This window comes from Garra rufa, chromosome 11, assembly GCF_049309525.1.
Source record: "Garra rufa chromosome 11, GarRuf1.0, whole genome shotgun sequence".
Classification (NCBI taxonomy): Eukaryota; Metazoa; Chordata; class Actinopteri; order Cypriniformes; family Cyprinidae; genus Garra; species Garra rufa.
The window spans coordinates 17820500-17837470 of record NC_133371.1 but is presented as its reverse complement, the minus strand read 5'-3'; the positions used below and the strand labels follow the sequence as shown (position 1 = coordinate 17837470).

The window sequence follows — 16971 nt, the reverse complement described above, 5'->3', positions numbered from 1 at the left end:
GAAAGGTTTTCAACGCTTCCCATATCTTCCTCCGAGGAGGTCGATGTGAAGAACGTTGTCAAAAGTATTCAACCGCCCCCCCCCCCCCCTGATCGCCTCAGTATGATGAGCTGGTGGTTGTGCCGACTAATGCATTAGCTAAATAAGCAATATGAGCCGCAGAAAAGCAAACGTTATGCTTCCTGCGGACTAAGTCAGCACTTCCAAACGGAGCTTTCTGTTCTTCCTCGATCTACACTGAGTTATTTAGATCTAGGGAAAAACTAGAAAGTAAAGATGACGCCGCGGGTTGAACAGACGCTATCAGCTTCTGTCCCCCGGTCTGGCATCATTCTTGAAGGCTCCGTCTTTGCTCTCCAAGCCGCCTAAATAAAACTTCAGACTTGATTAGCAAAGATACACGTGTTGGGGTTCTTGACGGGAAATAAAATCCCAGCCGTGTACCAGCTCCTCACATAGAGGCTCATAATAGGAGCATTGCAGCCCGCTCCCTCCGGTGACACCTAGAGGGCGGGATTAGCAACACTCCTGACCGGGGGCTTCAAAGACTGAGCTCGGTCCGAGGGTCGTGCTTTGGTCTAAGAGGTCCTCGGCTAAATGGCCCCGACTTTTATCAAAAATATATATATATAGGGCCGATGAGGGCAGCCCCTCTCGGGGAGATTGCGGTGCACCGTAGAAAAACACGGTGACCACATCCTCTCGGGCCCTCAGGAGATCTGTCGGCCAGTATTATAGGGCGCGGCAATCTCCCGCGAACGTCAATTTCTAGATGTTCCGCCCGGAAACGTAGCGGCCCTGGAAAAGAGTTCGCAGCCCCCGCGGGGGTCTTCAGAGGAGCTAGTTCAGGAGCTCCCTGCCAGCTCGCTGTTACAGGTCTCCGAGTTAGTTCCTCGAATAAATCCAGACACCAGTCTCGAGAGGCTGGTTCCCTTAGTAGACATTCTGGCAGCGTGGAAACTACTGCCAAATGTTTCTATGTGGGTCCTGCGTACTGTAGAGAAAGGCTACTTTATTCAGCTCGGCGCCAAGCCACCGCCTTTCAGCGGGGTATTTCCAACTCTGGTTACCCCGAGCAGGGTCTGGTAATGGAACAGGAAGTAGAAACTCCTCTGAGGAAAGAGGCCATCGAGGTGGTCCCTCCTCAGTACATGAAGTCTGGGTCCTACAGCCAGTACTTCATTGTTCCGAAGAAGGATGGAGGGCTGCTGCCCATCTTAGATCTCAGGCTTCAAAACCGCTCAGTCAGAAAACTGAAGTTCGGAATGCTCACTGTCAAGCAGGTCGTGTCACAAATCAGGTCCGAGGACTGGTTTGTCACGATAGATCTAAAGACGCTTACTTTCACGTCTCCATCCTTCTTCAACACAGGAAGTTTCTCAGGTTCGCTTTCAGGGGCAAAGCATAGCAATACAGAGTACTTCCTTTCGGCCTAGCTCTCACCCCGAACTTTCACGAAGTGTGTGGATGCTGCTCTGGCTCCTCCGTGACTCCAGGGCATCCGCATACTCGACTGGTCGATTCTGGCCAGCTCAGAATGGTTAGCGGCTCAACATCGAGGTGTTGTTCTCGCTCTCATGAAAGAATTGGGGTTGAGACCCAACACCAAGAAGAGTGTGATTTCTAAAAACCACTTATCTAGGTGTAATCTGGGATTCGACCACGATGCAGGCACGAATGTCACCTGCTCGGATCGAGTCGATCCTTACTGCAGTAAATGCGGTCAAGCTAGGCCCGTCACTCACTGTCAACAGTTCCAAGTACTGTTAGGTCTTATGGCAGCCGCTTCCAACGTGATACCTTTTGGACTGCTGCATATGAGACCACTTCAGTGGTGGCTCAAAACCAGGGGGTTCTCCCCGAGGGGAAACCCATTCCGCAAGATCAAGGTCACGCGGCGCTGCCTACATGCCTTGAACAGGTGGAAGAAACCCTGGTTCCTCTCTCAGGGTCCGGTTCTGGGAGCTCCTTGTCGCCGCGTCATGCTAGCGACGGACGCATCCCTCACCGGATGGGGGGGGGGGGGGGCGGTCATGAGTGGCCGCTCAACCCAAGGCCTGTGGAGCGATCACCATCTCTCCTGGCACATAAATCGCCTAGAGATGCTAGCCGTGTTCCAGGCCCTGAAGTGTTTCCTTCCAGACCTAGAAACCGTCATGTGCTGGAGTCAGCACTGCGGTGATTTATTATATAAATCATCAAGGAGGTATCTGCTCACGCCCCTTAGATAAGCTGGTGTACCGGATTCTCCTTTGGTCTCAAGGAAAAACTTCTCTCCCTGAGAGCAGTCCAATATTTCTGGACGTGGGAGCAGACGTCCTGCTGAGGCAGGGGCCGAGGCCCGGGGAATGGATGGTTCACCCAGAAGTGCTGAAGCAGATCTGGAGAGTGTTGGGCCAGGTTCAAGTGGACCTCTTTGCGACTCAAGAGATATCGCAATGTCCCCTCTGGTACTCTCTAGTGCCTCCAGCTCCTGCGGGAATGGACGCTATGGTACAGATGTGGCCGAGGCCTCGTCTGTACGCCCTTTCCCCGATCGCTCTGCTCCCGGGAGTTCTGGAATAAGTGTGACCCCCGAGGGGGCACACCTCACAGAGGCCGGTCTCTCAATCAAGGTTGCCGAGACCATCCCTCACTCCAGAGCTCCCCCTATGAGGAAACCCTATGACCTAAAAGGAAGTGGTCGACTGCACGGTGTAACCCACACCAGTTCGACCCAGTTTACTGCCCGCTTGGTACAGTACTGGAGTCTCTGCAGTCCCACCGTCCGCAGGACTAACCCACTCCACCTGATGGTCGGTTAGTGGGCAGAGTCCCCTGGTCATACGTCTCCTCCACGGTCGGGAGATCGAGGCTTCATTAGGAAGTAATGAAGCATGGAGAATTCTAAAAAACATACAGACTCAGTGGGACCTCTGGCGACTCGATAGATATCGCAATGTTCTCTCTGGTTCTCCTTAGTGCCTCTAGGTCCGCCCGGACTGGACGCCTTAGTACAGACGTGGCCGAGGCTGCGTCTGTACGCATTCTCCCGATCGCTGTGCGCCCTGGAGTTCTGGAAAGAGCATGCCGGCATCGACACGGCTAGCCCAACCATGGTCTTGGACCTCCCCTCTCAGGCTGGGGGCGCGGTCTGCTACCCCCACATGGAGAGGTGGAAAGTTATGAGTATGGCCCCTGAGGGGGCGCAACTCATAGACTCGGGTCTCTCAACCGAGGTTGTTGGGACCCTACTCCTATCCAGAGCTCCCTCTACGAGGAAACCTTAAGTGGAACCTGTTTGCTTCATGGTGGCACGAACACCATCTAGACCAAGTTGCTGCCCGTTGGTTCAGCACTAGAGTCCCCGCAAACTCACCTGTCCACAAAACCGGCTCACTCCACCCTGAGGGTGTTCGTGGCGGCTTATTGGCCTACCACGCCCCTCGTGGTGGCTCGTCGGTATGGTTTCCTCGGTGGTGCACTCAGGTGAGACCCCGAGGGGGTCTCAAGCCCCAAGCGTGAGTGTAGTTAGGTCTCCCCCCACTGAAGGGTTATTTGAGACCTCCACTCTTAAGAGCTGATGGATTGAGTGTTGTCAGGTTTCCTCTCATTTTAGAGAGTCCTCTATGAAGCCTCCGTTCTCCAGAAGCTCCGCTTCTGTACTTACAAGCGTGAGTGTAGTCAGGTCTCCCCGCACAAAAGGGTTTTTGTCTGAGACCTCCACTCTTAAGAGCTTCTCATAGGTTTGAGCGTTATCAGGCTTCCTCTCACTATAGAGAGTCTTCTATGAAGCCTCCATTCTCCAGAAGCTCCGCTTCCAGTACTTCCAAGCGTGAGTGTAGCCAGGTCTCCCCTCGCTAAGGATTCTTAAGACCTCCACTCCTAAGAGCTGGTGGATTGAGCGTTGAGGTTTCCTCTCACTTTAGAGAGTCTTCTGTGAAGCCTCCGTTCTCCAAAAAGCTCCGCTTCCAGGTCTATTACCTCCAAGAACTGCGGGTTGGTCCTCGCCCCTGACATTCGTCAGGTACTATGAACTTGACCTCAGAGCCACTCCAGGCTCCGCTGTGCTCTCGACCTAGAACCAGGTCTAGAGAGTCAGCCACCTCCCTAGCCAGGAGGAGACTTCTCAAGGCGCATTCTTTCAGCGGAAAGAAGAGAAGTCGTTTTCGCCACGACGCTCCTCGTGTGCCCGAGGGCCGAGGAGTGTCCCTGCATCCTCGCGAGCCCGAGGGCCGAGGAGCAGACCTAAAAGCCTCTTGTCCGTGTAATGCTAGACAAAGGCTCATACTCTCGCGTCCCGGTAGGCTTACCAGGCCGAGCTTCCGGTCCCTCTTGTTCTGGCGCAACCCCAGACAAAGGACTAAGATTCCTCGTGAGCCCGAGGGCCGAGGAGTACCTCTCGCACTGGCTGGCGAACCAGGCAGAGGTCCACGGTTCTCGTGTGCCTGAGGGCCGAGAACTGTACAGCCCTCTTGTCCGCGGAATGCTAGACAATGGCTCAATTCTCCTCGTGTTCTGGCGCAGGATGCTACCAGACCGAGTGTATTTCGGTCCCTCTGGTTCCGGACTTTCCCAGACCAAGGACTAAGACTCCTCGTCTGCCTTAAAATAAGGCCGAGGAGTGCCTCATGCGCTGGCTGGCTACCACGCCGAGGCCCCTACTGCAGTGCCCTCTTGTCCGCGGAATGCTAGACAATGGCTTTATCCCTCACGTCCTGGCGTAAGTCAGGCCGAGCCTTGGATCCCTCTTGTTCTGGCTGAACCCCCAGACAAAGGATCACCCTCTCCTCGTGTGCCTGAGGGCCGAGGAGCCTCCTGAGGTCAAGCTCACTGTCCCCGTGGGTCTACGGACCGGGGACTACCCACACCATCTGTCCGCGGAATGCTAGACAGTGGTCATTCGGTCCCTCTTGTTCTGGCTAACTCCCAGACAAAGGACTAAGACTCTGCGTGTGCCTGAGGGCCGCGGAGTACCTCTCGTTCTGGCTGGCGACCAGACAGAGGAAGACTACCATTCCTCGTGTGCCCGATCGAGGGCCGAGGACTACAGGGCCTCTTGTCCGCGGAATGCTATACAAAGGCTCTCTTCTTTCCACCCTGGTGGCACAGACACTGCGCAGGGTTCGGAAATTATGGGGACGTAGGTAGTCTCGTTCCCCATAGCATTCTAGACGCGGCTCGAGTTCCCGGAAGGGAACGTCTCGGGTTACGAATGTAACCTTAGTTCCCTGAGGGAACGAGACGCCGCGTCTCGGACCATAATTCCCGCCCCCTGCGGCGCTCGCTTCATTCCTAAAAGAGCTGCCGCCGGCTTCAAACGCACGCGCTTTATACTTCCCGGTCGATGACGTCACCGCGCCTGTGACGTCACTCCCGTCATTTCATTGGTTGTAAGACATGATTCAGAGTGCTGCCCGCCAATGGCGTTCCCCATAGCGTTCTAGACGCGGCGTCTCGTTCCCTCAGGGAACTAAGGTTACATTCGTAACCCGAGACGATTTTCTTTTTCCTGAAAATACTAGTTAATGTTATCGCATTGAACTGAAACTTAGTGACTTTGTTCACAGAGACTATAACAACTTGTCCACATTTTTTATTTTTATTTTTTTACTTTTTTGTGTTGTTTTTTTCACCTTGTTACACCTATGGTGTTCCCGGTCAAAAATGACAGGCCTACACAATATAGCTTATAAATCCCTCGTTATGCTATATTATCCCCAAAAATTGGATTCAATCTTTTTATCAACTTGTTTTCTTTCAATTAGGACTGATTTTGTATTCAATTTTCAAACAGTTTAATTGTAGGAGTCATTTATCCGAGCTTATGCACCTCAGTTTTTTAGTGAAAAAAGCATTATTGGTTAATAATTTTGGCAATATTGAGAAAAATATGAAAATAAATTGCACTGTTGATCACACTAGTCTACTTTAATGTTTAACCAGGAAATTTCTTTTGAAATGCTTTTATTTTGTACAAAATGACACAGAGTCACACTTGTGGTGTTCCCGGTCAAAAATGACGAGCCTACACAAAATAGCTTATAAATCACTTGTTATGCTATATTATCACCCAAAATTGGATTCAATCTTTTTATCAACTTGTTTTCTTTCAATTAGGACTGGTTTTGTATTTCATTTTCAAACTGTTTAATTGTAGGAGTCATTTATCCGAGCTCCTGGTCATTGAAAGTGAATGGGGGAGACTGAAAATTAGAGAAAAATTTAGTTGTCATGTTTATCATGTTCACATATGTATATGTGTGCTTGCAGACATAGAGCCATTGGACATGTGCATGCATGGATACATGTATGCCACACACACACACACACACACACACACACACACACACACACGCACAAACTATTTTCTGAAAGAAACATTCTTTTTCACAGTGATAAAAATTTTTTAAAATGCTTTTGTTAGTCATTTGCATGAGTTTACACAGAGACCTGGTGTTTGTCGTTTTGGTTAGTTCATAATTTGGACAACTGAAAGAAGTGTTTGATTTGTGTTCTCTATATGACAGCGTTAATGTGTTCTTTCTTGTATGTCACAATGGTTAGATTTGTCAAGGAACAGCACAAGTGTTACTGTGCACCCCTTTTCTCAAAATAAAAGCATTGCAAAATATAAGTGATGTGTTTTGTGATCTTCTACATTAACTTTTTAATGGCCGGTCATTTTTGTACAGGAACACCACAAGTGTGACACTGTGCCATTTTATACAAAATAAAATCATTTCAGTTAAACATTAAAGTAGACTAGTGTGATCAACAGTGCAGTTTTTAAAATATTTTTTCTCAATATTGCCAAAATTATTAACAAATAATGCTTTTTTCATTCAAAAATTGAGGTGCATAAGCTCGGATAAATGACTCCTACAATTGAACTGTTTGAAAATTAAATATAAAACCAGTCCTAAATGAAAGAAAACAAGTTGATACAAAGATTGAATCCAAGGATGTGTGAAAATGTGGTTAAATGAGTGATTTATACACTGTAACAAATTTCTGTAGTTTTCACAGCATTATTACTGTAAAATGAACAAATCCATACTGTGGAATATGTATACAGTATGTTGCTGTAAATCGGCAATGCATCATGGGTAAAAATACAACCGCGGGAAATTCTACAGTAAAATAATATTTTCCTGTGAATCACAGTGCAGTAGTAGTGATCGGCATTTTTCTCTCAGCTGGATTAACCGACGTAATGGGCATATTTTTTTCCAATTTGACCTCAGAAAGGTAAAGTTGCTCTTTATTTTTCCATATTTTTTTGTCATTATTGTTATATATTTACAGTTTTCACTCCAGACGTTATGCGTGTTTAACTTTCAGAGAGCGGGAGACAGAGAGAGTCGACCGTGAGAGGGAGCGGTGTTACCGGGCGGACATCCACATTAACCAGTAAGTGTTCGCATATTATTGCAAAAAGCATTAAATTTTGATATATTTTCAGGCATGGCAACATTTTATTGCTAAAGTCATTATTTCGGTAAAGAACTGACATGGCTGTATACATTTAATCTGGAAGTGCGTCTGTGTGTTTGTGGATTAGCTGTTTGAAGCCACATGTGTTTTTCTCTTGCTAGATACTGCGCGATGGATATTGCTTTAATACGGACGAAATGCAGAAACAGGTAACGTTAAGGCGTTAAAACTGCACGACATTTTTCATAGGACTTTGTGTTTTTTACTTGAGCTGTGCGTAATATCAGTTAAAATGGCTTCGCGCCACAAACTAAACGCCATCCGTTCTCAGCAAAACTGCGTCACTCAGGACTAAAGGGCTGAAGGCGAAACGGCCTCAGACTAAAAGACATCAGATCTCGTAAGCCTCCGTCTATATTTGTTATTTAATGGTTACATGTTAGTAACATATCCGCTGTCACAATGCATCGTTTGTCTTTTGGATATTATAATACATTACAATACAGGGCTCGCAAAATCGCTAGCCCAGTGTCCTGGGGCTATTGTGTTTTCCAGTCGGGCTGGCAAATGTTTCACCAGCTATTTTAAAGTAGAGGGCTCCTGTAGGTACTTAAAAACTCCTCAATTCAGTTCACATTTAAGACCATACAAAGTTTTTAATACGTTAAACAGCATAAGAAAAGTACTAATTATAATTTTATAAGGTCTTTTACTGTTAGGGACAAACAGACAAGAATCGCGATAGGGCTGGATTAAACTTCAAAAGGCAATGATATGTGCGTGTCTTTATATCAATGTATCTGAAGGGAACCGACTGTCCTTGGAATCGTGTCCATGGCATTTTAATTTAGTCTTAAACTAAACCTTAAAGTAAACATATAATGCATGATAAAACGGCGTAAATGAGTTTGGCGCTGCTTTGTATACAGCCGTTACTAGGGAAACCGTAATATTTCAGCGCTCCTAAAGCGCCCCCTAGTGACATATAATGCATTTTTATTTCCAATAAATTTTTTCAGCTGTTTATGGTCAAATTATTACTTAGTGACCCATGTTTTTATGCAGAAAACACAGAGTTGTAAATGTGAAAAGTTAATGTGCCTTCTAAATATCTAAACAATTAAGACAGTAACATTTATATTTTAAATAAATATAATAAATTATATACTTGATTTATCTCTTTTAATGGTATAAAGGCTGAAATACCGTTGTATACGATTTTTTTTGGTGAAAACCTTTATCTGAACTGTATGTAATTTTATGGCTTAATACGTTACCGTACATTGTCCAACCCCACTCATTTATTTTACTTGTGCAGCTCTTAAAAATGATCATAAATTGCCAATAAATTGATATTTAAAAAATTCTGCAGATACCCTGTAAATAGTGAAATAAAATTCCTTCCTTGATGTTTGTTGATAATGATATTTGTGTATTGAAAATATTTTGATGATATGTAGACCCCTATCTGATTTTCTATATTTTAAAATAAAATTAAGCTGTCATTTTTGCTTATAAACTTCCACATTAATAACATTTTTTTTTTTTTACTGCAGGGAAGAAGACTCCAGCCCAGGACAATGATGCCAGCTCATGTCCATCTCAGGAAAGAAAAAAGGATTCATGCTGAACATTACATGCAGAAACCAGAATTATTGCATCCCATTTTTGGTCATCTGTTGGCACTTGTTACATATAGAGCTGTTTTACTTAAAATGCTTTGAAGAAATAATACCAAAAGATAAGCTTAATTGATGTCTGTGATATATGAAGACTGATATATATAGTGGTGGCCAAAATTATTAGAACACTAGTGTTTTTTACCAGCTTAACATGGGTTTAAGTCAGTTATTTCTATCTTTTGCTGTAGTGTAAGTAGGAAATATCAGTTTACATAAATATAAATAAATATCCAAACATAAATTTATGCCCTTAATTGTGATAATCCAGTGGAATTTCTGTGAGATTTCAGCTGGTGAAAATACCAGTGTTCTAATAATTTTGGCCACCACTGTATAAATGTTAATTGTTTGTTAATTGTTTATTTTCACTGATATAAAAAAATATATTGAAAACACTTTGCTAAGTTAGCTTCTTAACTCAAAATAAAATCAGTTGATATTGCTGTTATTTTATGATGCTGTTAATACTTTCTCTGACAAGCAGCAGTAATGAAAACTATTTTCTGGTTTGTCATGTAATGTTTGATGTATACCCTGTACTGGAGCTAAAGATTTTATAGTTAGAATCTATACATTTTTAGGTTTATGCAAAATAAAAAAAATGTTTACACACTGAAAAATACAAAATTGAAATGTATTGTATGCTATGCTATTTTATGTATTTTCACAATTTAAAGTCAATAAATGTTATTTTTGTGACAAAAACAGTGTCTTCTTTTTAGACTACACACAATTAAAGCAGTAATGTTCATTATAGTACAGTATACTAATTACTATTTGTTAAAAATTAATTTATTCATGAATTAATTCATTCAAAAAGAGCATTCTATTAATCTGAATGCAATTATGGTACTGTGATATTCCCTGTATAAAAATTACAGTAGTACAGTAAGTTACTGTGATGAAACTTACAGTCAGCATACTGTGGAATATATTACAGCAACTTACTTGCCAATTGCTGCCAGCAAGTTGCTGTAAATTTCACAGTAATCTTGTTACAGTGTAAGCTATTTTTTATAGGCCTGTCATTTTTGACCGGGAACACCACAAGTGTGACTATGTGCCATTTTTTACAAAATAAAAGTTTTTCAAAACAAACTTCCCAGTGAACCATTAAAGTAGACTAGTGTGATCAACAGAACCAATATTTTTTCATATTTTTTAAAAATTTCCAAAATTATTCAAAAATAATGATTTTTTTACTTAAAAAATGAGATGCCTACTCTCAGATAAATGAGGCCCACAATTAATTAGATGCAAATAGAAATATAAAACCAGTCCTAATTGACAGAAAACAAGTTGACAAAAAGATTGAATCCAAGATTGGGTGAAAATGTGGTTAAATGAGTGATTTATAAGCTATTTTTTATAGGCCTGTCATTTTTGACCGGGAACACCATAGGTGTAATAGGATTTTGAACACCACATGAGGGTTAAACATAGTTTAGTCTACTTTATTGCTGTCTGTTTTGAGGTCCTTGTTGTGTTCACACTACATGACACTACGTAAATGATCCGCAACAGGGGGTTATACATCAAACGAGCTGACAGCAACCCAACAACTCTACCCAGTCCCCAAACCATGTTTTGTCACAAAAACGCATGCAGTAAGTAAAAATCCTGTAGTGTGAACTTGGCATAAAAAAACAGTTCCTTGGAATGCACTTTTGCACCATTTTGATGGAACCTTCATCACGCATTATGTATATATGCATGAAGTGTCCATCAGTTCCACCCTTTGAAATCCAAAGGACCTTTCAAATTGCCTTTGAAACTTGATTTCTCCCTTGCCGCTATGAAGGTCTGTGCAAGCTACTGCTGTTATGGTTCATACTTGCTGATTTCATAATAGTTCTTAATTTATGTATTTCTCTAATTTATTTATTTTCTTAGTCTAGAGTGAAGATGTGGTAAGAAACATGTCTCTTTCTTTCACTGTCTATTATCAGAGATATGGAACCCAGGTGGCACAATGGAACAATTTGGAGTTTACAGAAACCTTTGATTAGCTTGACATGGTGGCTAATAACTGTGGCCAACGGTGTCTCCTGATAACCCAGCTCTCTCTGCAGTGTGTTTGAAAGGCAGCTCTGTGGAGTCCACTGCAGAGATAGTTATTTCATGTAACTTAGGGAAAACTAAAAAAGAGGTTTGTTTATGCTTGTTTATGTTTGAGATGTGTGCTGAATAGTTGATGAGTCCAAACAACTGTTCATATTGCTGTTTTTCTTCTTCTTTGTCTTCTTCTTAGCACACACTGTGGAATTTAGGCAGGATCAGGGACACTACTTGGAAATCACAATTTGAGAAATCAAAATGTATATTTTAAATTGCATTTATTCCATGTTGATGACTGAGACACAGTAATAATAATAAACATTAAGAGGGAACCCAGCACTGAAGTCTATGCTTATTTCATCACAAACTGATTAATACAGCAGAACTTGTTTGTACATATCTATAGATACCGCCCTTATGAAAATGTTGTCTCATCACAAAAGCCTATCATTTGTATACATTATCTGGCCATCATGTTCTTTTTTGTATTTTTCTCAGGTTTAAGTAGAATAATGTAACATTTTGGGGTAAATATGCACAGCAACAGACCGTAACTGGATGCCAAAATAGCAAAAATCTCCACAGCTACCGTGTACTTCCCCGGTGAGCTGACATATGCTGGCACAAATGCAATCCACACAGCACAGAAGATCAGCATGCTGAAAGTAATGAATTTAGCCTCATTGAAATTATCTGGGAGCTTTCGAGCAAAGAAGGCCAGCAGGAAGCAGACCACTGCTAATAGACCGATGTAGCCCAGTACTAGTACAAACCCCACAACAGATCCCACCGTGCACTGCAGGATCACTTGAGCACCAAACTCACCTCCGGCATTCTCTGTGGGCAAAGGGGGAGACAGCAGCAGCCACAGTAAACATATTACAACCTGAACCAGCGTGCAAAGGAAGATGCCTGCCCTCTGCTGGATGGGCCCAAAGTACTGCATCAGGTTAGATCCAGGCAGAGTGGCCCGAAAAGCCACCAGCACCACCACAGTCTTACTGAGGACGCAAGCGATGCAAATTACAAAGCTCACTCCAAACAGGGTGTGACGCAGCATGCAGTTCCACGGTGCAGGGCGCCCAATAAAAACCAGTGCGCACAAGAAGCAGAGAGTGAGTGACACCAATAGCAGGAAACTCAGCTCTGAGTTGTTAGCCCGTACGAGGGGTGTGTCACGATGATGAAAGAAAGCTGCCAGAACAGTTGTGGTCAGTGTTGCCCCAGTGACAGATAAGACTGTCAGCACAATTCCCATTGTATCTTGCAAAGACAGAAACTCCACAACCTTTGGGATGCATCTTGTTCTTTCAGTGTTTGACCAAAACCTTTCAGGACATCTCATACACTCTGTAGAGTCTAAAGAACGTTATAGCTCATAGTTAGAGTTGGTTTTTACATTGTACAGCTCTTTTAATGTTACTTGCACAGCTTTTGTGAAGTCTGTAGTAAAATAAAAAAAGTTAATACCTGTCATGTTACTGACTTCTCCTGCTGCACAAGGGAGGCAGTCAAAACAGCAGACAGGTTTTCCTTTTTGTACAGCCTTTCTAGTGCCTGGAAGACAGCTTGCACTACACACAGATACAGGAACCTGAATTTTTAAAAGAAAAAAAAAACTCCATCAGACTTACAGCAACCTTCTAACAACACAATATTTGTCATCACAAGTGCATTAAGATAAACATAAAGTATAAAATATTTGCCTTACAACAATGCATTCCCTTTTTTATATAAAACAAACAAAAACACTCTCATTCACACAATCATACTCATTCCCATGCCATATCTCTCCCTGTCAGAAGGGGTTTATCCATTAAACAACTGCATCTGCACTATAGTGAGGGGTTAGATTATGGATGCATTCACCTGCTCAATTACTCGTACCCTTTGAATTCACTTGATGACAAACATTTACACAAACTCATACATTCATATTTTTATGTGATGTACAGGGAAAAAAAGAGTAAATCTAAAGCAGCTAACACTACAGAGACATTTGGAATTAAATCATTTCTTGCAATTTTAATTGATGCTGGAAGTCACTGGACTCACCTGGTCCACCCAGCCCCCTCCCCAAACAACTTTTTCAAGGTTTATGTTTAGCTCCTGGCCTGGTCCTTTGGCTGCATCAAATTGTCCAACCTGGGTGAAATTCACTGCTCCGCTTTCATCTACATGCCAGTTCATAATGTCATAAGAGGCAGATGGCTCACCGTTATCTTCAAAATAAACCAACTCACCCACTGGTGTTGTGAAGTTTACTGCATTTAAGTAGTGCAGGAGCTGTGAAAGAAAAAGCACAGATGATCATATGCACTAAACTAAATTGTTTGTTGCTTATATAAAACATTCATTTAAATTCATTCAATTCATTTTTTATTTAAAGACAGAAGGTCTGTACCTGTCTGGGCTTTATTCGGGTCACATCAGGACATTCTCCATCTTTAAATGGCCCTCTACCAGGCTGACAGACCATCATGTTGTGAATAGCATTGGCAATAGCATATACAGCCTTATACACATTGTATGTGACTCTCAGCTGTGAAACATCAGTGTAAATGTGGCCATATTTTTTCACATTCTCTAAGCCTGTGCACTTTAACGTTTTAGATGAAGGCTGCCAGTCCTGTGCCAGGGAGCACCCAAAAATTTCTTCCCAAACATCTTTTACGAATGGTTCATTTGGCTGCTTCAAAGGGCTCAGCTGGGCAAGAAAAGCACCAAGACCCTGAATATCAGCCCGGCGCAGGGCAAAGCCAATGGTACCAGCTAAAAGAGCACTGCTTGCTGGGTCAGAGAACAAAATAGAGGTGCTCCAGGCCTCAGTGGCTATCCACTGCCTATTAGTCACATTCTGCACCACCACTTCCTTGAACAGGACTTCAATGTCAGGGGCAATTGCAAATGTTACCACCACACGAGCTGTGGAACTCTGGATTGTCTCCACAATTCGTCTAATCCTGCTTTGTGAGTGTGATTTTGGAATGAATTCCAAGTAGTTAACACAGATTCCTGTATTTTCCAGTTCTTTCAAGAGGAGCTGCACTCCACTTTTACCATATTCATCATCTCCTGCGACTACCCCCACCCAGGTCCAGTCTAACAGGTGCAGTAGACGGGCCATGGCCTTGGCCTGGAAAGCATCACTGGGAACAGTGCGCAGGAAAGAGTGAAATCTGCGACTGTCACTGAGGCAAGCACAGGATGCAAAATAACTCACCTGGACAGACAAAACACAGATCAAAGTCTAGATGAAACATATTTCACCAAATTTCACTGTTAAAATGCTTTGGTAAAAAAACAAAAGTATTTGATTTTTAATGTAAAAGAACACTATGCAAACATACTAGTTTTACATTTTTTGAAACAGCGAAGCAGCAGGGTAAATGCATAGACATTATTTTGTGTTATTTGAACGTTAGTGTTTTTTTTTTTTTACTTCCCCCTTCAGATGGTAATACACATATGTGAACATTTCACACACTGTCAACAACATTGGCATTTTTTTTTTTTGTTATTTACACAACTGAGCCAATTCAGTAAATAACAGATAATATAAATGATAGAATTAAAATAATTTTCTTCCCCCCCCCCTTTTTTTTATGTAGCCTAAGACCTATGCTTAGAGGAATGACAAGTACTGTTTGTTAAATATGCATTTTAAGTGCATTTTATCAGTGATGTACTGTATAGGGGTATTCCAGTTTAGGAAATTTTTAAATACTAGGAAAGCTTCCATAGATGTCACTGGAACATACTGATCTTTAAAAGTATAATATTTGTACTGAAGTATAACATTTTTAAAAAAAAGTCACAATGAACTATTGTAATTATGCACTAACATAATTTCCAAAAATAAATAAATAAATAAATAATACTACCATGGGGATATCAAACACTCCCAGTGTGTCAGCCACCACTATTGAGGCAGAGGAACGAGCATCACCAATAATAACAGGCACCACCGGTGCCCCGTTGCAGTCTGTTCCTGACACTGTCTTCTCCTGCCCTGTTACCAGAGCTAAAGCAGCACTCAGTGTTGTGCCCTCAGCTAGGCAAGTGTCGGCTACCAGGTATCCCAGAGTAACGTTTGGAAGCAGGACAGGGTCCTGATTAATCTCCTCCACTGTGAAGATCATAGTTTTGAGCCAGCGGTATGAACGAAGGTCAACACTGGAAGAGAATGTAAAATGTAAAGCTTTGTTAATATGAGGAATAACAAACAAACGTTATTCGTATGTGATAATCCTATGTTGAAATATATACAATAAAGAAAATATGTTATTATTTTAGGCTGAGTAGAAAATCAGGGTCAGGTAAGGTTGTACTTAATTACAGTGAACAAAAACCCTCCGGAGAGACCATTTTGGCATTTTTAATGTATAAACAGTCCTTTGTGTTTTAGTTAGTTTTCAGACGCACATTATACTTACCCTTGGCAGCGAGAAAGATGCTGTATTTGAGTAGAAGCATGATAAGGCTCTGGTGCTGCAACATGAACTGGAAACAGACCACCAATTATCACATCTCCTTCTTTATACAGACTTTCTGAGACAAATCTGCCCTGCAGACCGCAGGACATGCCAACATCACAAACACTGACCATCTCTACAATAAATACAACCACCCACAACCACATAATCAATCCCATTACTTTACACACACAAAGAGAAAGAGAGAGATTGGGATACTGAGTGCAAACTGAGTGCTGAGTGTAGACTCACACTTTACCAGCAAATAAAGAAGGGTTGGATGATAATTCCCCTTTTGTAGACTGTAATTTGCCTGGGGCGAAAGTACATGGAAGTAGAGGATAATTGTAGAAAGCTCTTGTGGAGAGCACAAAAACAAAGAATAACTACTTGATAATATGATTTTGTCATATTATGCAGTTGCAAGCACAGAGCAAAAAACGTCAGCAAGCATAAAAACTAAAAAAATGTTGAAAGGTAATTTAATTTACAAGTCAGGGCAGGCCCAACACAAGCTGAACTCTGCTCCTAGTCACTTGGCGCACAACGTGCAATCAACTCTGCCCTCTTCTGGCATATAAAAAGCGTTCCTTTAGCACTTCCATTTATCTCAATGACAGTTGCTCAGCTGGTGCAGTCAAAAGTATAACTGTAGACCGTGGGTACTGGAGTACATTTTAATACCTTTTTTTTTCTGTTTAAAGCAGCTTAATGGTTGAATTCTGGTATACACCAATATTACCGTCACTGATATCCGTTTAAAAGATGTGTTGTATTGAATGTTGTATATTTTGTTTGTCACATTACATACAGCTCAGGAAAAAATTAAGGGAGACCACTGCAAAATGATCAGTTTCCCTTTTTTAATTATTTATAGCAGTGGAGCTGGTTGGAGCTGAATTCTGCAGGACTGTGGCTCTCTAGGACTGATGTTTAAGTCTGTAAACTACTGACAAAATTTCTCCCAAATTCCAAATAAACGTATTGTCATTTAGAGCATTTATTTGCAGAAAATGACAACTGGTCACAATAACAATAATGGTGCAGTGTTTTCAGACCTCAAATAATGCAAAGAAAAGTTCATATTCATTTTTAAATAATACAATACAAATGAAGAGTTCAGAAAACAGAATTTGGTGGGATAACTCTCATTTTTAATTACAGCTTTTATGCATCTTGGCATGCTTTCCACCAGTCTTTCACATTGCTGCTGGGTGACTTTTGCCTCTGCTGGTGCAAAAACGTCCCGGGTTACGTATGTAACCCAGGTTCCCTGAGGGAACGAGAGCTGCGTCCGTAAACACTATGGGGAACGCCATTGGTGAACCACGCTCTGAATA

The 16971-nt window shown here is 42.5% G+C and overlaps 1 protein-coding gene across 1 annotated transcript; it reads right to left on the bottom strand.

Moving 5' to 3' along the window:
* Nucleotides 1-11616: 11616 nt before the first annotated feature.
* On the bottom strand, nt 11617-15798 carry LOC141346082 (extracellular calcium-sensing receptor-like). The gene is made up of 6 exons (XM_073850995.1): nt 15593-15798; nt 15041-15332; nt 13561-14379; nt 13212-13442; nt 12627-12750; nt 11617-12515 (listed from the first exon to the last, which is right to left on the bottom strand). Exons 1-6 carry the CDS (start codon nt 15796-15798, stop codon nt 11617-11619), a joined length of 2571 nt encoding a protein of 856 aa, XP_073707096.1.
* Between the last annotated feature and the right edge of the window lie 1173 nt (nt 15799-16971).

What these genes read in the sequence shown, in the direction of transcription:
- LOC141346082 (XM_073850995.1), bottom strand. Translation starts at nt 15,798, where the DNA reads ATGTGGTTGTGGGTGGTTGTATTTATTGTAGAGATGGTCAGTGTTTGT. An exon ending in CATCTTTCTCGCTGCCAAGG is followed by an intron (nt 15,333 to 15,592) that starts GTAAGTATAATG and finishes ATTCTCTTCCAG; the next exon opens with TGTTGACCTTCGTTCATACC. An exon ending in GAGTGTTTGATATCCCCATG is followed by an intron (nt 14,380 to 15,040) that starts GTAGTATTATTT and finishes TTGTCTGTCCAG; the next exon opens with GTGAGTTATTTTGCATCCTG.